A 25,424-nucleotide genomic window follows, 5' to 3' on the forward strand; every position below is an offset into this window, starting at 1 on the left:
TTCTAAAAGTTTATAATAAGAACATGAAAAGGTAGTATGGTCAAAATGTAGATGTTTCTTTCCTGCAGAAGAACCATCCACAGGCAAATTATCTCAGTCCCCTGAATATGAAATATGAGACTATTACAAGAGGTAAGGGGCGACCACGTGTATGACAAAGCGAGGTGCTGAATGTCTTTACAATCAAAATCGCTAACTTAAAGGCCTAAGGTACTAGAGTATAATTGCAGGGATATAGGAAAATGTTCTTGTTTTTAAGGGTCATGGCATGACTTCAGTTTTAATTTTAAGTCCTCCAACTAACAGCTTTCTTATGATAACCTGTATACAAAGAGCAAAAAATAATGAGAATGTTAATAGGGAACACACTAGGATAAATACATATGAGTGCAAATTTTTGCCAGAAAGTTCTGGAAATGTAGGACTTGGTTCTTTTTATAAGTGCTTTTAACCTTTTCAGACTCATTAATTTCATAAACTAATTTAAGTAATTATTTCTATCAGATACAGGTATTTTCTTCACAAATATAAAGGGTTTTGCCCCTCCCCCCCACCACATCCTCCAGCCCCCACCAGTTTGTGCCTGTAACTGCCACTTGATAACATGCTCAGTAAGACTTTAAATATCAGGTCCTAGTGCTAACAAATCCAGAAGTCAGAAAAATTCTAAGTTACAATTGCCAGAATATCTTTCATGCATTCTATTTTACTTTATTGGTACAATTTAAACAAATTCAGAAATATGAGTGTTTCCGGCTACTTTAGTAAAACACACTGCAAACACAAAGGGAACAATGCCGTAAACTTAAATGATTTCTGAACAGCTCAGGATTCTCCTGGAGAGGACCCTTTTCATCTCACATATTGATTCTGAACACATTGTTAGCACCTGCTCCCTTGACATTGGAGCAAGTCAGAATATCTTAATATAATAGCTTATTTAACAGCAGGAAAGCAACTTTAACATAGACTTGAGGTTTAGGTAGATCTGGTATTATCCAAAACCCAGGCTTAAATTCAGCAAAAAGTTTCCAAAGAGCATAAGAAAGTAAAACAGAGGTACCAGAACTGAAGACATCATTAACAAATAAAATATTTCCACTCCTAACCAAACTGCAACCCTTTCAGTATAGCTTGAGGTATTTTTAAATATTTGTACAAGCTAAAGAGCATTCAGTTTCCAAAGTTGCTTTTTACTGAGATAGCTTCAAATTTTCACAATGTGACTTTCAGACATGTTTTATATACCAGAGTCTCTGCCCTCAGACTCATGGCAACATCTGAGATATTCGGTGGCAGAAAATGGTTCTTGTAGTAATAAGGGTTCTAATTCCCAATTATTGTGCTATTCCTAGGATGTGATTAAAAAAATATTAAATTTGCAATTCGTATAAAAGGAAAGGAAACTTGCTTAAAATTCAGAAAGCAAGTCCAGTCTGGTGGAGGTATATAAGACATTAAATAATAGAGTCAGATTCTTTCTTGAAGATTCCAGATGAACTTGACAGCAGAGAGTTCTGGTTCTCCAGCATTTTCTCCATCTTTTCTTTTCCAGTGGTTTTATTCACCTCTCTTTGCTTCTTACTATGGATCCATGGGATAAAACAAAGCACAGCACCTCCAATAAGGGGAGGGACTCCAGCGAGGTAGAATGCCATATCATAGGAGCCCAGCTTGTCACGAAGTAACCCTGAGAAGGGAAAAAGCTGTCACCAAGGGAGAACAAGTGTGGCTTTCTAGGGGGTCTCAGATCAGTCACACGCATGGCCTAGTCCAGCCTAATTCCACCTCAGCAGGACTGGTTCAAACATCTCAGATATCAGACTTTTTATTTTATTTTATTTTATTTTAGGAAACAGATCTGAAATATAAACCGTTTTTGATAGGAAGAAAAAGATCTCATATCTTTAGCCTTGTCATAAAGTACAGGCCTCTGGATTTTCATACCGAGATACTACTTGAAAAGATAGAAAGGTAGACTTTTTTTTGTTTTTGAGACAGGATCTCACTGCATCACCTAGGCTGGAGTGCAGTGGCGTAATCATGGCTCACTGCAGCCTTGACCTCCCAAGCTCAATTGATCCTCCCCGCTCAGCCTCCTGAGTAGCTGAGACCACAGGTGCATGCTACCATGCCTGGCTAATTTTTATATTTTTTGTAGAGATGGGGTTTTGTCATGTTGCCCAGGCTGGTCTCAAGCTCCTGGGCTAAAGCGATCCTCCCACCTCAGCCTCCCAGAATTCTGGGATTACAGGCATGAGCCACCATGCCCAGCTTCAAACTACTCTTCGGTCTATTTGTTTTTCATGAAATAACATGAAACTATTTTAAATTATAATTCAAAATTAAGAAAAATTGTAAATCTAATAATTTGGATGAAAGTTAGGTTGTTATATACATTTTGGAAAGAAACTAAGGTTTATTAAGTACCTGGGAAGAAAATATAAGAATATAAGAATGTATTAATGGCATTCTATATTTGGGTTCTGCTTCTAAAAACTATTATTTAGGGTACTCATCATTTCTAGTTTCTCTATAGAATTCCAGGACTCATGGTTTTAAAAGCTATCTTAGCGTTTGTTTTTAAAGTTTTATAACTTATACTATACAACATAAGTTATCTAAAATGTCCAGGGAACATACTGTACTAAGTATCTGACTTTGTTAAATAAATAGCTGACTGTTTGTCCAGTTAAGTACCAACACATAAAAATATGTACATCCATTCTACGTATATAAAACAGGCAATATTGGCCAGGTGCAGTGGCTCATGCCTGTAATCCCAGCACTTTGGGAGGCTGAGGTGGGTGGATCACAAGGTCAGGAGATCGAGACCATCCTGGCCAAATGGTGAAATCCCGTCTCTACTAAAATACAAAAAAGTAGCCAGGCGTAGTGGCATGTGTCTGTAGTCCCAGTTACTGGGGAGGCTGAGGCAGGGAATCACTTGAACCCAGGAGGCAGAGGTTGCAGTGAGTGGAGATTGCACCAGTGACAGCCTGGCGACAGAGCGAGACTCTGTCTCAAAAAATAAAAAGACAATATCTGTAAATATACAAGTTTTCTATCTTGGGAATCAGACTATTCCATATATAACTGAACTCTTCATCCTTATGAACACTTATAATTATGTTTTGCTCTAATACTATGATGCCCTCAGAGTCTCCTGGCGAGCCAGGGGCTTTCTGCTGCCGGTTGCTGTGTGCTGGTGTTCTGCCTGCTTTAGAAGTTTCATGTTACCTCCCTTATTCTTGCTGTTAACTGTCATTTCTGGTAGCAGAACTATTTACTACTAAAGTGTCATGTATGTAAAATCTCCTGTGGCCTTAGCAACTGTAAAACTAAGCTTGTAGGGTATAAAAAAGAGTGAATAGTATATTACCTGTGGGAGAGAAGAAGGAATGGAGGCTTCTCCTGTAGGAATACCATGACCTTTTGAACTTAAACTGTATTTGGTCTGCTCAGTAGTAAGTCTTGCTTGATTCATGACGAGGAATGCAGTTCAGGATATGAGAAGGAATTGAGCTCAACCTTCACTGAGCACCTCACGTGCCAAACACAGATGACAGTCCATACATTTAAATTTTATTGTATTTATATTGAATCTTCTAATACTAATTCACACAGGCACCCAAGTAATACTGAACATGAGACATCTTTATAATACCATTCAGAGAATTTCTAGAGGTGGAATTCACATGAGCTAGAACTAACAACTAGCTATTTTAAAGTGAACAAGTCAGTGGCATTTAGCGCATACACGATGTTGTGCACCCATCGCTTCTATTTAGTTCCAAAATATTTTCATCATGCCAAAAGGACACTTCGTCCCAATTAAATAGTTACTTCCCAATCCTCTTTCTCTCCAGGCCCTGGCAACCACCATTTTCTATCTGTAATGAATTTACCTATTATGGATATTTTACATGAAATGAGTCATACGATATACGATCTTTTATTTTATTTTGAGACAGATCACCCAGGCTGGAGTGCATGGTGCTATCACAGCTCTGCAGCCTTGATCTCTCAGCCTCAATAGACCCTCTCACCTTGGCTTCTGGAGTAGGTGGAACTACTACTATTAGTATGTGCCACCATGCTAGGCTATTTTTTTTTTATTTTTAGTAGAGACAAGGTCTTGCTATATTGCCCAAGTGAGTCTGGAACTCCTGAGCTCAAATGCTCCTCCTGCCTTGGCCTCTCAAAGTGCTGGAATTACAGGTGTGAGCCACCAGGCCCAGCTGTGTCACCTTTTATGTTTGGCTTCTTTCACTTCGTATGATGTTCTTGAGGTTCATTCACCTGGCAGCATCAGTTCTCCTCTTTATGGCTGAATAATATTGCACTGTAGATATTCTACATTTTGCGTATCCAGTTATCTATTTATGGGCATTTGGGTTTTTTCTACTATGTTATTTTTCTTTTTTATGTTATTTTTTTTGTTTTGGGCTCTGGGGTACATGTGCACGTCCTGCATCCTGCAGGATTGTTGCATAGGTACATACATGCCATGGTGGTTTGCTGTCTCCATCCCCACCCCACTGTTGCCTACATCAGGTATTTTTCCCAGTGTTACCCTCCCCATTCTCCCTGTCCAACCCCACTGTCCCCCACCTCCCCTCCCCTCCACCCCCCCACCTAGCCCTGTGAGTGTTGTTCCCTTCCCTGTGCCCAAGTGTTCTCATTGTTCATCACCTGCCTATGAATGAAAACGTGTGGTGTTTGTTTTTCTGTTCTTGTGTCAGTTTGCTGAGAATGATGATTTCTAGGTTCATCCATGTCTCTACAAAGGACACGAACTCATCAGTTTTAATGGCTGCGTAGTATTCCATGGACATTTTTTTTGTCCAGTCTATCATCGATGGGCATTTGGGTTGGTTCCAGGTCTTTGCTATTGTAAACAGTGCCACAGTGAACACATGTGCACGTGTCTTTATAATAGAATGATTTATAATCCTTGGGATATATACCCAGTAATGGGATTGCTGGGTCAAATGGAATTTCTATTTCTAGATCCTTGAGGAATCGCCACAGTGTCTTCCACAATGGTTGAACTAATTTACACTCCCACCAACAGTGTAAAAGTGTTCCTTTTTCTCCACATCCTCTCCAGCATCTGTTGTCTCCAGATTTTTTAATGATCACCATTCTAACTGGTGTGAGATGGTATCTCAATGTGGTTTTGATTTGCATTTCTCTAATGACCAGTGATGATGAGCATTTTTTCATAGTTTTATTGGCTTCGTATATGTCTTCTTTTGAAAAGTGTCTGTTCATATCCTTTGCCCACTTTTGAATGGGTTTGTTTGTTTTTTTCTTGTAAATCTGCTTTAGTTCTTTGTAGATTCTGGATATTAGCCCTTTGTCTGATGGGTAGATTGTGAAAATTTTTTCCCATTCTGTTGGTTGCTGGTTTACTCTAATGATTGTGTCTTTTGCTGTGCAGAAGCTCTTAAGTTTAATTAGGTATCATTTGTCTATTTTGACTTTTGTTGCCATTGCTTTTAGTGTTTTATTCATGAAGTCCTTGCCTGTGCCTATGTCCTGAATGGTTTTGCCTAGATTTTCTTCTAGGGTTTTTACAGTGTTAGTTCTTGTGTTTCAATCTTTAATCCATCTGGAGTTAATTTTTGTATAAGGTGTAAGGAAGGGGTCCAGTTTCAGCTTCCTGCATATGGCTAGCCAGTTTTCCCAACACCATTTATTAAACAGGGAATCCTTTCCCCATTGCTTGTTTTTGTCCGGTTTATCAAAGATCAGGTGGTTGTAAATGTGTAGTGTTACTTCCGAGGCCTCTGTTTTGTTCCTTTGGTCTATATCTCTGTTTTGGTGTGAGTACCATGCTGTTTTGATTACTGTAGCCTTGTAGTATAGTTTGAAGTCAGGTAGGGTGATGCCTCCAGCTTTGTTCTTTTTGCTTAGGATTGTCTTGGCTATGCAGGCTCTCTTTGGTTGCAAATGAAGTTTATTTTATTTATTTATTTTTTCTATTTTTTTAATTTCTTTTTTTATTTTAATTTTATTTTCCATACGAAGTTTAAAGTGTTTTTTTCCAGTTCTGTGAAGAAGGTCAATGGTAGCTTGATGGGGATAGCATTGAAGCTATAAATTACTTTGGGCAGTATGGCCATTTTCAGAATATTGATTCTTCCTAACCATGAGCATGGAATGTTTTTCCATCTGTTTGTGTCCTCTCTTATTTCCTTGATGATCAGTGGTTTGTAGTTCTTCTTGAAGAGATCTTTTACCTCCTTTGTTAATTGTATTCTTAGGTATTTTATTCTCTTTGTAGCAGTTGTAAAGAGGAGTTTGCTCATGATTTGGCTCTCTGTCTGTTATTGGTGTATAGGAATGCTTGTGATTTTTACACATTGATTTTGTATGCTGAGACTTTGCCGAAGTTTCTTATCAGCTTAAGGAGGTTTTGGGCTGAGATGATGGGGTCTTCTAAATATACGATCATGTCGTCTGCAAAGAGGGACAATTTGACTTCTTCTTTTCCTAATTGAATGCCCTTTATTTCTTCTTCTTGCCTCATTGCTCTGGCTAGAATTTCCAATACTATATTGAATAGGAGTGGTGAGAGAGGACATCCTTGTCTAGTGCCAACTTTTAAAGGGAATGTTTCTAATTTTTGCCCATTCAGTATGATATTGGCTATGGGTTTGTTGTAAATAGCTTTTATTGTTTTGAGATACGTTCCATCAATACCTAGTTTATTGAGAGTGTTTAGCATAAAGGGCTGTTGAGTTTTGTCGAAGGCCTTCTCTGCATCTCTTGAGATAATCATGTGGTTTTTGTCTTTGGTTCTGTTTATGTGGTGAATTACGTTTATAGATTTGCATATGTTGAACCAGCCTTGCATCCCTGGGTGAAGCCTACTTGATCGCAGTGGATAAGCTTTTTGATGTGCTGTTGGATTCGGTTTGCCCGTATTTTATTGAAGATTTTTGCATAAATGTTCATCATGGATATTGGCTTGTAGTTTTCTTTTTTAGTTGTGTCTCTGCCTGATTTTGGTATCAGGATGCTGTTGGTCTCATAGAAAGAGTTAGGGAGGATTCCCTCTTTTTGTATTGTTTGGAATAGTTTTAACAGGAATGGTACCAGCTCCTCTTTGTATGTCTGGTAGAATTCAGCTGTGAACCCATCTGGACCTGGATTTTTTTTGGTCGGTAGTCTATTAATTGCTGCCTCAACTTCAGCTCTTGTTATTGCTCTATTCAGGGTTTCAACTTCTTGGCTTAATCTTGGGAGAGTGCAAGTATCCAGTAATTTATCCATTTCCTCCAGATTTACTGGTTTGTGTGCATAGAGTTGTTTGTAGTAATCTCTGATGTATTTCTGAGGAATTGGTGGTGATCTCTTCTTTGTTGTTTTTTATTAGATCTATTTGATTCTTCTCTCTTTTCTTTTTTATTAGTCTAGCTAGCAGTCTGTCTATTTTGTTGATCTTTTCAAAAAACCAGCTCCTGGATTTATTGATTTTTTTGAGGGGTTTTTTGTGTCTCTACCTCCTTCAGTTCTGCTCTGATCTTAGTTATTTCTTGTCTTCTGCTTGCTTTTGAGTTTTTTTGATCTTCCTCCTCTAGCTCTTTCAATTTTGACAATAAGGTATCGATTTTAGATCTTTCCTTGCTTCTCACGTGGGCATTTATTGCTATAAATTTCCCTCTAGACACTGCTTTAAATGTGTCCCATAGGATCTGGTACATTGTGTCTTCATTTTTGTTGGTTTCAAAGAACATTTTTATTTCTGCCTTCATTTCATTGTTTATCCATTCATCATTCAGGAGCAAGTTGTTCAGTTTCCACATGATTGTGCGGTTTTGAGTGCTTTTCTTAATCCTGAGTTCTAATTTAATTGCACTGTGGTCTGAGAGAGTGTTTATTATGATTTCTGTTCTTTTGCATTTGCTGAGGAGTGATTTACTTCCAATTATGTGGTCAGTTTTGGAGTAAGTGCAATGTGGTGCTGAGAAGAATATGCATTCTGTGGATTTGGAGTGGAGTGTCCTGTAAATGTCTATTAAGTCTACTTGGTCCAAATCTGCATTCAAGTCCTGGATATCCTTGTTGACTTTCTGTCTCATTGAGCTGTACAATATTGTCAGTGGAGTGTTAAAGTCTCCCACTATTATTGTGTGGGAGTCTAAGTCTCTTTGTAGGTCTTTAAGAACTTGCTTTATGTATCTGGGTGCTCCTGCATTGGGTGCATATATATTTGGGAGAGTCAGCTCTTCTTGTTGCATTGATCCTTTTAGCATTATGTAATGCCCTTCTTTGTCTCTTTTGATCTTTGTTGGTTTAAAGTTCGTTTTATCAGAGACTAGGATTGCTACCCCTGCTTTTTTTTGCTCTTCATTTGCTTGGTAAATCTTCTTCCATCCCTTTATTTTGAGTCTATGTGAGTCTTTGCATGTGAGATGGGTCTCCTGAATACAGCATACCGATGGGTCTTGATTTTTTATCCAGTTTCCAGTCTGTGTCTTTTGACTGGGGCGTTTAGGACATTTACATTCAATGTTAATATTATAATGTTTGAATTTGATCCTGCCATTTTGTTACTGGCTGGTTGTTTTGCCCATTAGTTGATGTGGTTTCTTCATTGCGTCATTGTTCTTTACCTTTTTTCCTGTGACTGGTACTGGTTGTTCCTTTCCCTGTTTAGTACTTCCTTCAGTAGCTCTTGTAAGGCAGGTCTTGTAGCAATGAAATCTCTCAGCAATTGCTTGTCCATAAAGGATTTTATTTCTCCTTCACTTATGAAGCTTAGTTTGGCTGGATATGAAATTCTTGGTTGAAATTTCTTTTCTTTAAGGATGTTGAACATTGGCCCTCACTCCCTTCTAGCTTGCAGGGTTTCTGCCAAGAGATCCACTGTGAGTCTGATGGTCTTTCCTTTGTGGGTGACTTGACCTTTCTCTCTGGCTGCCCTTAGGATTTTTTCCTTCATTTCAATCCTGGTGAATCTGACAACTATGTGCCTTGGGGTTGCTCTTCTTGAGGAATATCATTGTGGTGTTCTCTGTATTTCCTGGATTTGAATGTTGGCCTGCCTTGTTAGGCTGGGAAAGTTCTCTTGGATAACATCCTGAAGAGTGTTTCCCAACTTGGATTCATTCTCCCTGTCACATTCAGGTATGCCAATCAAGTGTGGATTAGGTCTTTTCACATAATCCCATAGTTCTTGGTGGCTTTGTTCATTTTTTTTCACTCTTTTTTCTCTTTTCTTGCCTTTTCGTTTTATTTCATTGATTTGATCTTCTATCTCTGATATCCTTTCTTCTGCTTGATCAATTTGGTTGTTGAAACTTGTGTATGCCTCACGAAGTTCTCGTGCTGTGTTTTTCAGCTCCATCAAGTTGTTTATGTTCTTCTCTAAGCTGGTTATTCTAGTTAGCATTTCATCTAACCTTTTCTCAAGGTTCTTAGTTTCTTTGCATTGGGTTAGAACATGGTGTTTTAACTCAAAGAAGTTTGTTATTAACCACCTTCTGAAGCCAGCTTCTGTCAATTCATCAGATTCATTTTCTTTTTTTGTTCCCTTGATGGTGAGGAGCTGTGATCCCTGGGAGGAGAAAAGGTGTTCTGTTCTTTGATGGTTTCATCCTTTTTGCGCTGCTTTTTTCCCCATCTTCGTGGATTTATCTCCCTTTAATCTTTAAAGTTTGTGATTTAGGAGGAGTCTCTGAGCGGACTTTTTTTCTGTTGAGGTTGGAGCTGTATCTTTTTTGGCCTGTAGAGGGCGTTGCTGGGCTTTCTCGGGTTCAGTCAGGTTGCTTGGCGAGTGGTCCTTCCCTGGAGTTTGTTTGCAGGTGAGATTGGCCCCGCATTCCCAACGGACTCTCTCCTTCCCCAGCTGGATCTTCCTGGTTGGGGTCAAACTGGTGTATTCGCTGCCAAGCTCTTTAGCGAGGGCTTCAGTTTGAGTTCTTTGGAGGTGGGGCCTGCAGGCCTTATGGTCTGTTTCCCTGCTTTCAACTCTGCCTCCCTCTGTGGGACAGTCCGGCCCACTGGAGTTAGTCCAAACTCCCGCCCAGGTCCCTGTGACAACTTGCTGCCACTGTGGTAGCTGCTGCTCAGATTTGCATGGACTACCCACGGCGCCCCACCATCTGGCAAGGCTCTTCTGGACTGTGGGTTGCGAGAGGGATGAGATAAGCACAGGATCCAAATCAGAGCACTGAGGTAAAAGTCCCCTGACCCTCTGTCTGAGCCAGCTGCACAGGTGGGGATGCGCCCTCCCACTCCCGTCTTGATTTGCCCCCCTGGGCGGCTCTCGCCCTGCGGCTCCTTCCCTGGGCCTATTTTCAGAGCCCTATCAGTCCCACAGAAACAAACCTGGAACCTCATTTGGAATCATGAAGTCCTCTAGCCCTCTGCCTCTCATTTGCTGGGAGCTGCATTCTGGTGCTGGCTTCTCTGGCCATCATGGCGGCCCCTCCCGCACCCCACACTATGTTATTTTTCATCAACTATTCCTCAGGGAGATGTATGATCTCTTACAAAAAGCCAACAAATTTAGAAATATTTCAGAGTCTTTATCTTTTTTTTTTTTAAGATAGGGTCTTGCCCAGGCTGGGGTGCACTGGTATGATCACGGCTCACTGTAGCCTTGACCCCTGGGCTCAAGGGATCCTCTCATCTCAACCTCCTGAGTAGTGGGGACTACAGGTGCACAGCACTACGTCCGGCTAATTTTTTGATTTTTTTTTTTTTTTTTTTTTTGTAGAGATGAGGTCTCACTATGTTGCCCAACCTTGTCTCAAACTCCTGGACTGAAGTGATCCTCCCACCTTGTCCTCCTAAAATGCTGGAATTGCAGGTGTGAGCCACCGTGTCTGACCAGAATCTTCATCTTTTTTTAAAAAAACATGTTTCCATTCCTTTAGAGTGCATACCAAGTGAAATATAGAAATTGTGAATGCTGAAAGCCCAAAAGCTTACTGTTACACTTTTTTTTTTTTTTTTTTTTGTAGACAGGGTTTCACTCTGTTGCCCAGGCTAAAGTGCAGTGGTTCAATCACAGCTCACTGTAGCCTCAACCTCCTGGGCCCAAGCAATCCTCCCATCTCAGCCTCCTGTGCAGCTGGGACTGCAGATGCATGCTACCATGCCTGGCTGATATTTTTATTTTTTGTAGAAATAGTGTCTCACTATGCTGCCCAGGCTGGTCTCAAGCTCCTAAACTCAGGTGATCCTCCTGGCTCACCCTCCCAAAATGCTGCGATTGCAGGTGTGAGCCACTGTGCCTGGCCCACTGTTACATATTTTATTCAGGGTTTTAGCTACCAGTAACGATAAGAGGGACTCTTCAGCAAACTTTTTCAACATACCGTTTATAGCTAGCCTTATTAAAAATGTTGCCGGTAAAGCACACATAAAAGCAAAAGACCAGTAATCAATAACCTGTAATATGTTTCACATATAAGTGAGACTTAATTAAGACCTGAAGTAGAAAATACTATAAATTAATATAATTACTGAAGAATCATTATATTTACCTGCAATGGGTGGGCCAACAGTCATGGGTATAGACATGAATCCGAGCAGAAATCCAATTGCTTGGGAGACATCCTGGGCACCGACTAACTCAAAGGCTATGGGAGCCATAATGGAAATGAAGCATCCATCGAAGAGACCCATGATGAGACACACAGCAATAAGGGCCCCAAAGACGCTACACAGGGGAATCATCATGGACATCAGACCAATGAAGAAGAAGGAGAGTACCTAGGACGGACGCCATAACGTCAGCTCTGCTCTCAGGAAAAGTGAATGTCACAACTACCATGCAACATGCTTAGGACTTCTAAGTGATGGCTTGTTCTCCCTTTTCCCCCTGCCACCGCCTCACTCACTTTGATTTTACATACATAATCAACTCCTATAGTCATCTCCTTCAAGTTCCCCCAGCACTTTCTCAATATTTCCATTAAGGGACAAGAAGAAAATAACCTTTTTTTTTTTTTGAGCCAGAGTTTCGCTCTGTCACCCAGACTGGAGTGCAGTGGTAAGATCTCGGCTCATTATAACCTCCGCCTCCTGGCTTCAAGCGATTCTTCTGCCTCTGCCTCCTAAGCAGCTGGGACTACAGGCAAGCGCCACCATGTCTGGCTTATTTTTGTATTTTTAGTAGAGATGGGGTTTCACCATGTTGACCAGGCTGGTCTCAAACTCCTGACCCCAAGTGATCCTCCCACCTTGGCCTCCCAAAGTGCTAGGATTACAGGCATGAGCCACAGCACCCAGCCGAAAATAACTTTTTATATGCTTACCTTCCCTCCCAGCCCTTGAACTCAGAATCTGTAAAAAAAAAAAAAAAAAAAAAAAAAAAAAGATTTGCAAGGCATGGTGGCTCATGCCTGTAATCCCAGCACTTTGGGAGGCCGAGGTGGGCAGATCACCTGAGATCGGGAGTTTGAGACCAACCTGACCAACATGGAGAAACCCTGTCTCTACTAAAAATACAAAATTAGCTGGGCGTGGTGGTGATCCCTGTAATCCCAGCTACTTGGGAGGCTGAATCTGTAGAATCACTTGAACCCGGGAGGCGGAGTTTGCAGTAAGCCGAGATCATGCCATTACACAACAGCCTGGCCAACAAGAGTGAAATTCCATCTCAAAAAAAAAAAAATTTATGAAATTTAAGGATCCTGTACCTGGTCAGTGCTCAATCAGCTCAAATTCATTAAACAATTGATTTTTTTTAACCTTTAAAACTATGTATACTTCACTGGCAGACATTACAAATAAATTTAAGCACCCCAGAGTTAAGGTTTATGATATTTATTTTGAGCCATTGAACACTTTCATTTCAGTATTAGAGTAGTTAATAGAATCAAAAACCTGATTTTGCCCACTATTTGGTAGGCACCGTGCTATGTGCTAGAGATTTCAACAATGAATAAGACTCTGTTCCTACCCCTGGGTTATGGAAAGATGGATATTTAAATAAGCACAAGTGAAGTGTTTATATGCTGCCGTAGTTATATATTCAAAGTATGGGCCAGGCGTGGTGGCTCACACCTATAATCTCAGCACTTTGGGAGGCCAAGACAGGCAGATTACCTGAGGTCAGGAGTTCAAGACCAGCCTGGTCAACATGGTAAAACCCCGTCTCTACTAAAAATAAAAAAATTAGCTGGGCATGGTGGCACACGCCTGTAATCCCAGCTACTTGAAAGGCTGAGGCAGAAGAATTTCTTGAGCCCAGGAGATGGAGGTTGCAGTGAGCCAAGATCATGCCACTGCACTCCAGCCTGGACAACAGAGCAAGACTGTCTCAAAAAAATAATAATAAAATAAATAAAATGACACAAAAAAATAAGAAATAAAAATACAGCATAGTGGGCACAAAAAAGGAGAAAATAGTTAATTCAATACGTTTTTTAAGGCACAGAACTTATTAAAACTGAACAATTTACTAATCAGCAGAAAAAATGTTTTTAAAAGCATCAGGTTTTTTAAAAGTATGCATATTATAGCAACTATCATTTATTTAGTGTTTACTAAGTGCCAAGCATTATTGTAAGCACTTTAGATTGATTATCTCACTGGTGATCCTCATAACAACTTTATGAGGTGATTACTAATGTTATCTCCATTTTACTGATGAAGATAGTGATGCTGGGAGAGGTTAAGTAATGTGCCCAAAGCACAGAAGATGGAGCCATCCTGGAACCCATGGTCCACGTAGGCAGCAGCAGGCAGTGAACAGAACTGTGCCTAGAGGTTGCCTCCCAATGACAGTGAGGATGGGGAGGAAAGAGAGACCAGATAAAATAGGTGCATGCATCACTGTCTTTATCTGTTCTATTTTTCCTAGGCTCCACTAGCATGCCTACGGACCTACGGATGCTGGAGGTTGGTAGTACACCTCAGGACAGCCACTCACCATCTGAGGGGCTCTGAAGGTGCAGAGTGTGAGTTCTGGGTGGAATTCAGGCGTGTTGGTTTTCACAACTTTAACACAAGTGGTCCACTGACACCAAAATAGGAAACATGCTCTTGAAAAATGTTTCATATTGGGTTAGTTCTTTTTGACACCATCATATCATATAGTTGGTACATGTTTTCTTCAATCACTAAAATATGATCTTACGGTAAAATTATGGTTAGTTTAAGATTGTGAGTTGGCCATTTGAAAAATAAGCCTAGCACTTCACACTGGCATTTCTAAAGAACAAAATCTCCCTATTCTTCTGATTTGTATTTGCTAATTAAATATCCTCTTCAACACAACTTCCATGACAGCATGAGCATAACTGCTTAGCAGTAATTGCCAGGCTGTAAGCCCAGCAGGTTGGAAAGAACTGGGGCTCAAAGGGACATGATCAGCTTCTAAGCTCTCTATGACCTTGAGCAAGTAAAAAGACTTCCTTATGCGTCCCATTTATTGAGACAAAAAGAGACCTAAAGATAAAATGTAGAAAGGGGTTTGAAATTAACAAGTAGGGAAAGATTTAAGTAGTAATTTTTATTGAATATCTAAGTAGATAAACCCCAATTTTTTATTTTTTATATTTGAAACAGGTGTCACTTTGTTGCCCAGGCTGGAATGCAGTAGTGTGATCACAACTCACTGCAGCCTCAATCTCCTGGGCTCAAAGTAACCCTCACACTTCAGTCACCCAAGTAACTAGGACACGCCACCATGCCCGGCTAATTTTTTATGTTTTGTAGAGATGGGGTTTTACTATGTCGCCCAAGTCAATCTTGAACTCCTGGGCTCAAACAAACTACCTGCTTTGGCCTCCCAAAGTGTAGGATTACAGGCATGAGCCACTGCATCAACCCTAATATTCTTAACAGTAGAAACATTTTTATTCTATATACAAACACAAAAGGAGATAAACATAGAAACTTACTTAAATATTAGAAACATATCTATAATCACAAACTCCAGGAATCTAGAATAAAACTTCAGGATGGTAAGGGGCCAGATTTAATGGATTTAATTGTTAAAACTACAGACCAAACATTCCCAACCATGCCACTGTAATTATATAAGGTTTTCAGGAATATATATATTTTTATTTTAATGTGCTTCATATTCTTTTCCTATTTTGGTCAGTGCACATTTCCCTTTTTGTTTTTTGAACACCAGAGCTGCCTGCCAACAAATTTCTTTAAAGATAAGAAAACCAGCTCTGTAGAATTTTAATACCTAGTTAATTTTTAAAGCCTAGTACAGTACTTAGCTTTGTTAACTTTTCAACTTTGCTTAAGTACTAATGTTATTTTAGAACAATTTATGTAATATGAGTCCTGGAACTTGGCCTCTTCAAATTTTTGTTCTTTGGTCAGTTTTGTAAAAAATTATTTATGTAAAAGTTTCTAACTTATTGCTATATATTTCGAGCATATTATTTCTTTATACTTCCCCAACTGCAAGTTGTCCTTTTCTCTGTTCAAACTATATTGTTATATTCTTTTTAAAATTAGACAATGATTTATGTAGTTATTTAAATGTAATTTTTTTCATTTTCTTTTAAGACTTGTGTTTATAGAAATTTATACATCTATTCTTTAAGTGCTTCTCAGAAAAATAATTTGCTTCTTTCACCTTATTTGTAGCTACTGTAGTGATGCTCCTTCCCAGCAGATGCTTCTACCTAGAATCTGGCTAAATTTGGAGGTAAGTGGGTGAGGCTGGTGAGAATATACCTATTCCTTATATGCAGGGATGCCTGAGCCACAAGGACCACATGCCGACATTTGGCAAACTACACATGTAACAGATTCAGTGCTTCAGCACTCACCAAAATAAATATTAATCCAGGCATCAAATACTGATCTGGTGATCTGGGACTCAATGTGAAAGACGAATAAATTTAGTATTACATACAATCTTTTAAAACTTGCCCTCAAACACAGCAGCTCGTGTTAGATTCAAATAAGAGATACACAGCCTCCTTATTTTCTCCTAGGCTATGGCACTGACAATAAGTGGGTGACACTTTACATGTCTATATTGCTTTTGTTTTCTTTGAGGAAATATATCATATATCATAAATACATAAATATAATATTTGTTATAATAGCACAGGCTACAGAAGAATTAACCTTCTGTGAGTTAGTGTATGTACATGGGAACAAAAGATTCCTTTTGTTCTTACCTTTCCCATTTCTATCTCAAGGAGAGTGTTGCTAGAGAAATGTCAGTTTAGGTTTTTCTCAAGAATCTTAAATATAGCTCAAGAGGAAATAATGAGCTGCACCTGAATAAGAAGGCATCTTGGAGATGGACATCTAATTGACGTTCCTAAAGTTTAGTCAATATAAAGTCTCCAGACTTTCAGAGCCTCTGATTAGGCACCCAGGACAGAAAACAGTTGGCAACAGAGTTCTGTTGGTCCACCACAAACTAAACCCACAATACTAACTTTTAACTTACTGCTGTGTAACTGCAGACCAACATGGGACAAGCTAAGAAAGGCTATATTTTCTTTTGTAAATTACTAGAAACAAGTATTAAAATGTGTTCCAAAAATGTTGCAGATGATCTGTCTGCCCTATCTAGGGGAAGAGGACATTCAAAAATTGTTTTGGAATAAAGTGCTGTTGTATAAAATATATCATGACTTTATCTATTACAGCACCATAGTCTATCATCTCTCACCTGGACCCTGTACTGATCTCCTAATGGGTCTTCCTCCCCTCTTACACTCTTGTTTCCCCTCCGTAATCTGTCCTCCACACACAGAACAACCACAGTGACTTTAAAAATGTAAAATCAGACCTACATCCTTCAACAAAAGTCCACTACTCTGAAAGCAAAGTCTCTTCATCTTGGCTTTCAAGGTTAAGTCTAATCTGGCCCACTCTAATTTCCCAGTCTCTTCCCATGCCACTCTCCCCATCTTCTTGGGTTTCCAAACACATTTGGCATCTTCCTGCTTCAGTCTTGCTTTAGGAACTCAGGGACTGTGTCTGTCTTGTTTGCTTCACCCTAACAGCATCTGAGCTGGTGCTTGGGGCACAGGAGCACTCAAGTTTTTGAATGAATGAAAGCTGAAAGTCTGTAGTGCAACAAATGTCCATTAGAGGGCTCCCTTGACACTGGAGAACAAGACTGTTAGATGAGGATGTCTACAGTGAGATATTGACAAAGTGATTGTGATACAATAAATACATATTTATTTATTTATTTATTTTAGAGATGGGGTTTCACCGTATTGGTCAGGTTGGTCTCGAACTCCTGACCTCAGGTGATCCACCTGCCTCGGCTTCCCAAAGTGCTGGGATTACAGGTGTGAGCCACTGTGCCCAGCCAATAAATACATTTTTAAAAGTAGCACATTACCAACTGCCTTCACTTCCTTCTAGCTGTGTGACCAGACTGTCTGTGACTGCCTGGACCTCTATACACACTGACACCCACAGTGAGGTAGCCTCTCTGTTCCTCAGTGTTCACATCTCTAAGTGGAAATAACAATGGTACCTCCACTCTTAGAGGGCTGAGGCAAGGATCAATGAGATGACGCATGGAGAGCACTCAGTTCATTGTCTGGCACATGAAAGTCCTCAATAAATGGTTGACTGTTATCAAGTCAATTAATGCAAGTTAATTTTATCTGTAATACCTTTTCCAATAATTTTCCTGTGTCCAAATTTAACTTCTTTTTCAAGGCCCTGCTCAAATACTGCCTTTCATGGATGATATAATTTGACAAGCTTAATCCCCAAATCCTAAGGCCTCCCTTGTGGCTCGCCTTTACCTTCCTTCCACAGCCAAGCATTTGGACAAAGTTGTCGATATCTCCATTTGTGAAAATGATCACGATCAATTTTCCACAGCTGCCATCCACTGAAACCATTCTCTGTAAGGTCGCTCATAGCCTCCCTGTTCTAAATTCGATGAAAACCTTTCAGCCTCTTTGTCACTAGCTACTGGCACTGCTGACCACTCCTGCCCCGAGAAACTCTCGTCCCTGTTTTTCTCCCCTGTCTCTCTGGCCACTCCCTTTCAGTCTCCCTAGTCCTCCACTGACTTCATGTAGCCCATCAATGCCAAACTCTCAGGCCTTTTAACCCACAGGCTTCTTATCCAGACTCTTCCATGAGCTCTAAACTCAACTTGGCTTTCCTACAGGTATCACAAACTTAACATGGCAAAAATAAACTCATTGTTGGGGCAGAGGCAAGTAGGTTGGGTGAAAAAAAATTTTTCAATTAAAAAAAAATTCATCACCGTACTTAGATCTACTGAATATTGATCTTGATAAGATAGCAAAACCATCCACTCCATTACCTGAGTCACAAATCTCAGATCCAGTGTAAGTGGCTTCATCAGATTCTCAATGTCCCTAGCTTATTCCATTTGATCTCAATATCTCTGCCTTGGTTCTTCCTGTCTAGACCCCTGGACTACCTTAATATAGTTTCCAACTAGTCCCTGGGCCTCATCTCTTTTTTTCTAAATTTTAGAGACAAGGTGTCGCTCTGTCACCTAGGCTGGAGTGCAGTGGCATAATCATACTCCTTTGTAACCTCAAAGCCCTAGGCTCAAGCGATCCTCCCACCTCAGCCTCCTGCATAGCTAAGACTACAGGTGTGTGCCACCATGTCTGGCTAACTTAAAAACTTTTTTTTTTTTTTTTAGAGATGGGGTCTCACTATGATTCCAGGATTACCTCAAACTGGCCTGAAGTGATCCTCCTGCTTCAGCCTCCTAAAGTGTTGAGATTACAGACATGAGCCGCCATGCCCAGCCTTTTTAAAAAATAGCTTTATTGAGATATAATTCATATTCTATTAAATTCACCCATTTAAAGTGTACAATTCAGTGAGTTTTAGTATATTCACAATATTGTACAACCATCATCACTATCTAATTTTATAACATTTTCGTTACCCCCACAAAGCAGTTACTCCCCATTCCCTCCTTCTCCCAGCCCCTATAACCACAAATCTACCTTCTTTCTCTATGGAAAGAGACAGAGATGACCATTCTGGATACTTCATATAAATGAAATCATTCATTTGTATGTGGCCTTTTGTGACTATCTCAACTCTTACCCCCTCCTCCATTCTATTCCACTCATCATAGTTACCAGATTGATTTCCCCACCCCGCGCCCCAGAGATGGAGTCTTGCTCTGTCACTCAGGCTGGAGTGCAGTGGCACAATCTCGGCTCACTGTAACCTCTGCCTCCCAGGTTCAAGTGATTCTCCTGCCTCAGCCGCCTGAGTAGCTGGGATTACAGGAAAATGCCACCACACCTGGCTAATTTTTGTATTTTTAGTAGAGATGGGGTTTCGCCATGTCTAATCTCAAACTCCTGGCCTCGGGTGTTCTGCCCACCTCGGCCTCCCAAAGTGCTGGGATTACAGGCATGAGCCACCATACATGGCTGAGATTGATCTTGATAAAACACAGCTCTGGCTGGGCATGGCTCACACCTGTAATCCCTGCACTTTGGGAAGCCAAAATGAGTGGATTGTTTGAGTCCAAGAGTTTGAGACCAGCCTAGGCAAGACAGTGAAACCCTGTTACTATAAAAAAATATATAAAAATTAGCCAGGTGTGGTGGCATGCAACTGTAGTCACAGTTACTCAGGAGTTTGAGGTGGGAGGATTGCTTGAGCCCAGGAGGTCAAGGCTGCAGTGAGCCATAATGGCACCACTGTACTCCAGCCTGTGTAACAGAGTGACACCTTGTCTCAAAAAACAAAAAAACACCAACCTCCTGCTGCCCCAACTTATGTCACTCTCTGGCTTAAAATCCTTTAATAGCTCCTGGAAGATTTCAGGATAGAGTTCATGTACATAATGGCCCTTCCCAAGCTGCTTCCTGTCTATCTCCCCAACCAATCCATCCACTATTCTTCCTTTATTTCATTCAAACATTCGGTTTCCCAGATATATCCTCCCATGTCACACCTCCACAGCTTTCCCATGTGTTTGTCTCTGCTCAGTGCACGCTTCTCTGTCTTCCTTTTCCACATATTTGGTCCTCACCTCTTTAACTCTGTTCAGACCCTCACTAGTGACTCAGATGCACGGTGCCCGGTGTTGCCATGGCACCCATCTAGCAAATCCATTATTCCACTGTGCTGCAACACTGTTTTATCTTCTCCCATGAGACCATTAACTACTAGCTGAGGGCACAGACCATGTTTCACTTAACTCTTCAGCATTTAACAGTGTGTCGCATGAAGGAGTCACTTCAATACCTGTTCTGTTGATTGCCAGTAGAGATTTTGGAATTAGCATTTGTTTATACTCACCCCAAAACACCAGGAGGCAATTTGCCCTAAAGAAGTTCAAAAGTCACACACATGACCAAATTTCATAAGACACCCAGAGGGCACAGGATCTGCACATGACTATGAGAATTACACCAAAAAACATTCTTCTTAGAAAAATCAATGCATGAAAACCATTCTGGTTTGGTGGAGTTCCATAACAAAACAAAGGAAATGTTGTTTCATTGCCAATTTCTCATGTTTAAAACACAGACTCATAACTAATTTTGTCCTTGAAAAACTGCCTATAGGAATTATGTCATAGAAAATATTTCTCATTTTTATACAAGAATTTAAGCATGTAAGCACATTTGATAAGCCATCAGGTGATGAGAATAAATTTTTGTAGGGGAAAAAAGGTGTAAAAAAGTACCTGCAGATAAACCTTCTTCACACCAGGCACATAATCTGCAATCCGGCCAAAGAGCAGTCGTCCAGCTCCTGAAGTGATGCCAATGCATGTGAGAACAATCTCTTTATTTTTTTTATCTTGAAATCTTTCATTTACATGCTTCATCTGTAGGCCAAAGAGAAAGAAACCACACTAAGTATAGTAGAAAAACTTGACAAGTTTGAGGCTTTGCATCAAATGCATTTGCTTCTCTGCAATGTTATAGGCTCACAACTTTTTCCAAATTCGAATATTTATAAAATTTGTCCTATGATAATTTTTCATGAAAACATATGAAAAAAAATTGAACATGTTTTAGCTTTCATCTTTAAAAAGCATTTTTATGGCTGGGTGCAGTGGCTCATGCCTGTAATCCCAGTACTTTGGGAGGCCAAGGTGGGCGGATCACAAGGTCAGGAGTTTGAGACCAGCCTGGCCAATATGGCAAAATCAAACCTCTACAAAAAATACAAAAATTAGCCAGGCGTGATGGCACATGCCTGTAATCCCAGCTACTCAGGAGGCCGAGATAGGAGAATCCCTTGAACCCAGGAGGCAGAAGTTGCAGTGAGCTGAGATCGTGCAACTGCACTCCAGCCTGGGCAACAGAGCAAGACTCCATCTCAAAAAAGAAAAAAAGCATTTTTATAAGAGCTATTTTTCAACAAAGGGTTAGAACCATACAATTATAAGCTAACACTGAGCCATTAGCTAACGGAAGAGAACAGACATTTGAACATAATTGTTCTCTCAAGGTCACCCAAGGACTTATCTGCTCCCTAAGAGATAGTTCAAAGGTCAACTCTGGAGTTTCATTTCTTCTAGGAGGACCTGAACCAAACTGACACTCCTGAAATAAGTCATAACAGAGCTTCCAGAATGAAAGCATAAGGTTCTCTACCTGTAAAGTTGCCTATTTGTGTAGCATTAGAACAGATAAAGATGCAGGGGCAGCTTAACATAGCAGTTAAACGATAAACCTCTGGAGAGGCAGACTGTTTGCATTCAAATCCTGGTTCCGTCCTTATCAGCCTTGTGACTTTGGATAAGTTCTTAACCTCTAGGGTTTTAGTTTCTTTGTCTATAAAATGGAAATTGCAGTAGTACCTACTTCAGAAATTGGTTGTGAGGATTAAATAAAATGCCTGTGTAAAGAGCTTAGAACAGTGTTTGGCAAAGAGTTAATAACAATCAGATATTAATTTTAGCCTTTTTTTAAAAGGGCATTTCTCCATTTACAGTGTACTTAGAACAGAGACTACAGCGACCTGTGGGCCACGTAAGCATATCTTGTTTGACCTTTCCATAATGCCCGACACTCACTGTCCCCACACAACACATTGGTTTCAGTTCTGGAAGTCTGCAAACAAATTTCCCACCAAATACAACTGCCCATATAGTGCCTTACGTGGCAGTGAATAGCTTTTCTAGATGATATCACTATAAAACACTTCCATTTTGCATTGTAAAAGCCCATTTATATATCCCAACACCATCTCCTTTCTCTCTTCTCTTTCAAAACTAGTAACCGTTCGCCCTAGTTTCTGTGTTTTCATACTGGTCCAGAATAATCCTCCTAAATATGGCTTTAATCTCATCAATTCCTTATTCAAAGGTGGCCCACTGCCTACGTTTACACTCCTTAGTTTGGTATTCAAAGCCCTCGGTAACCTGTTGCTAATCTAGCTTTGTACCTTTGTTACCTACTGATCTTTGACTCAGAGGTAGAAAATTCATCTGACTTATAAGCCTGGCTAAACAAACAAACAAACAAACAACAACAAGCACAAAACAGTAGAAAATTCAAATGTCTAAGGGCCCAACAAAATAACATAAAAAAGTAAAACAGGTTCCTTGGAGAGAAAGGACATATACTTCAGTCGATTGTTATCTATAGGACTACGAGTGTTGCCAAATCTACCCCTGGGGCCCCTTTTATTTAAAAGAAAGTCAGAAGTCTGGATTTTGTGTGGAAATGTTGGCACCTAATTTAAATTCAGGACACTGTGTGATCCAGCCCTGCAAAAGCCAAACAAAACACGTCTGCAAACTGCATTAAGACTGCTTTGATCTCAGCCATAATCCCATCTGGCCCAGTAGGACAGGTTTATTCGCAATGTCAAACATGCTAAGATGTTCTTACCCATCTACATTTCTGCTGCCTCTTCTACCCTCTTTAACTTTCTAACTTCTTGTTATTGCCAACAGTTTTCATTTGGCACCTTAGGTATTATGTGTTCCTACCCAGCCCTGTTAGTGTCTCTACACATTCTCTTAAGTAGACACTTTCACGTAAAATTAGACATATCCAAAGTCAACACGCCCCATGCTGAACTCGATTCCCCCTCACAAATTGCCTGCCCCCCGTTTCACTTAATACACTACTCTTGGCCCAACTATCCATGGTAGCAACTGACAGCTACCCTAGATAATTCCCTTTCCCTCTTCAAATCCAAGAGTCACTGCTGAATCTTAATGATTTACCTTCTAAATCTCTCAGACTTGCTTCCTTTGGCCCACGTTCCTCATGGCATTTTAGTTCCGTTCCTACCACTCCCTACGAGGACCACTACAGTAGCCTTCTAACAGCAGTGCCTCTTGCTTGGGCCCTCACTTCTAAATCTCTCCCCTCTAACCTATGCTCCCTGAGAACACCAGTTTAGTTTCAAAATGAACCTGTCTCAAACAAACAAAAATAAGAGACATTCCTTAGTATTCATAAAAGACTGAATCTACCAGACATTTTTAAAAATGAAACTAAGAACACATGTCTGTCAAATGGCTATTATTCTTTATTAGTGGTTTATTCCCCGACCCCTCTTCTACTTTGTAATCCTTAAAAGGAATAATAAGGTGAAATGTTTGAGGTATTTTGAAAGAAGATAAATTGGGTAAGCCCAAATTATGCTTAAGTGGGAACTTAGTTCTTCAACTAGAAGGGGCATTATTATTTTATTTATTTATTTATTTATTTGAGATGGGAGTTTCACTCTGTCACCCAGGCTGGAGTGCAGTGGTGTGATCTTGGCTCACTGCAACCCCCACCTCCCTGGTTCAAGTGATTCTCCTGCCTCAGCCTCCCGAGTAACTGGGATTACAGGTGTGTGCCACCACACCTGGCTAACTTTTATATTTTTAGTAGAGATATGTTTCACCATGTTGACCAGGCTGGTCTGAAACTCCTGACCTCAAGTGATCTGACTGCCTCAAACCTCCCAAAATGCGGGGATTACAGGCATGACCCACCATGCCCGGCCCAGAAGGGGTATTATTTAACCGAATTTTGTTACTGTCATGATTATTTAAATAAAGCAAGAACTTCAGCTTCAGCTACTCCCTCCCTGTTCCCACCAAAATCTGCAAACTAAAAAAGTTTATTTGGTCAGTACGTGAGGGAATAGAGATTCTGGATCTCTAGATCCTTCTCACTGAGGCAGCAGTACCCAAGAGGTCTGGTATGTTCTACTTGTAGCCTGGACCATCCATGACTGCTGCTAACTGTTTTACAAATTTCTGCCTATCTGTCATCCTCTGGAGACTGGCATGTACTTTAGTTCAGCAGAAAGTGAATACAGGACAAAGTGGATACTTCTAATAAACAGTTGTAGAGATATGAAAATGTTGAAGAGGTGTTTTCATACTTAACCTAATTTATTTTTTAAACCAAAGCTTACACTAGAGGCCACTGTCTACACAGGGGATATATTAAGTTGTAGAGCAGTTGTTTAAAGTTAACTTTAAAGATAAGTTAGACTTTATCTAAATGTATTAATTGTCAGGAATTCATATTTTATTTATGTTCTTAAACATCTGTTTAATTCTGGGCTGCACACTTCCAGGGCATTAACAAAACCTTGCTAATTGATGTCTTCAACACTGCCTGTGCCTGAAACATTTTTGCTTTTGGAGACAGTTTCACTCTTGCCCAGGCTGGAATGCACTGGCATGATCATAGCTCACTGCAGCCTCCTGGGCTTAAGCAATCCTCCCACCTCAGCCTCCCAAGTAGCTGGGACCACAGGTACATGCCACCACACCCAGCTAATTTTCAAATCACTTCTGTAGAGATGTGCTCTTGTTAGGTTGCCCAGGCTAGTCTCAAACTCCTAGGCTCAAGCAATCCTCTGGCCTTGACCTCCCAAAGTGCTGGAATTACAGGCATGAGCCTCCATACCTGGCCCTGGATAACTGTTTCTGACTAGCCAACTGAAGGCAGGTTCCTCTCCCCTCACTAGAGCCCACAGGCAGATCCTGTTTTTTGAGAGGTCTCAGGCAGTAGCCTTAGAAAGTGATCATCTCACTGGAACTCAGCCCTGGTCTCTCTCCTCTCCACCTCTCTCTTACAGAGGAGCCACAGTGCAAGATATTTGGAGATATCAGATCGTGTTCTGATGAAGAAGCTAAGGCAGAGTCCTCTAGATCTGAGATATCAACCACAGAGGAAGTTAAATGGGTGGCCACAGTACAAAAGCAGCTCCAATAAAGCTGACACATACATGCATTAGACACTCAAGCTTCCCATCACCAAATGGTTTCATGATAGAAGAATGCCCAACAAAAGGGAACCCCAAATCACTTTATTTACAGAAACCTCTGAAACCCAGTGGTGGTACACACCTGCAAAGCAAGGATGCCAATGCCGTTGATGAAAAAGGTCCAATCATTACCTACTATACTGTTTTCTAAGATTGTGTACTTTGGCCATGCCTTGATGGTCATTATCTTCCTCCTTTTAAGGGGGTGAGTACTTTTTATTTAATGGCTTTTATGTAAGGTT

General features: G+C 40.4%; 1 protein-coding gene across 1 annotated transcript in view; it reads right to left on the reverse strand.

Moving 5' to 3' along the window:
* Positions 1 to 568: 568 nt before the first annotated feature.
* SLC16A10 (solute carrier family 16 member 10) overlaps positions 569 to 25,424 on the reverse strand; it is a 152,802-nt gene continuing 127,946 nt past the window's right edge. Inside the window, exons 4-6 of the mRNA XM_012438442.2 lie at positions 20,630 to 20,773; positions 11,508 to 11,736; positions 569 to 1,690 (exon numbers count right to left, since the gene is read on the reverse strand). Of these exons, the coding sequence (XP_012293865.2) occupies positions 1,458 to 1,690; positions 11,508 to 11,736; positions 20,630 to 20,773 (606 nt within the window). The 3' untranslated portion in view covers positions 569 to 1,457. The remainder of the gene's footprint in view (positions 1,691 to 11,507; positions 11,737 to 20,629; positions 20,774 to 25,424) is intronic.

This window comes from Aotus nancymaae, unplaced genomic scaffold (assembly GCF_030222135.1).
Source record: "Aotus nancymaae isolate 86718 unplaced genomic scaffold, 86718_ANA_hifiasm-v0.15.2.pri h1tg000040l, whole genome shotgun sequence".
Classification (NCBI taxonomy): Eukaryota; Metazoa; Chordata; class Mammalia; order Primates; family Aotidae; genus Aotus; species Aotus nancymaae.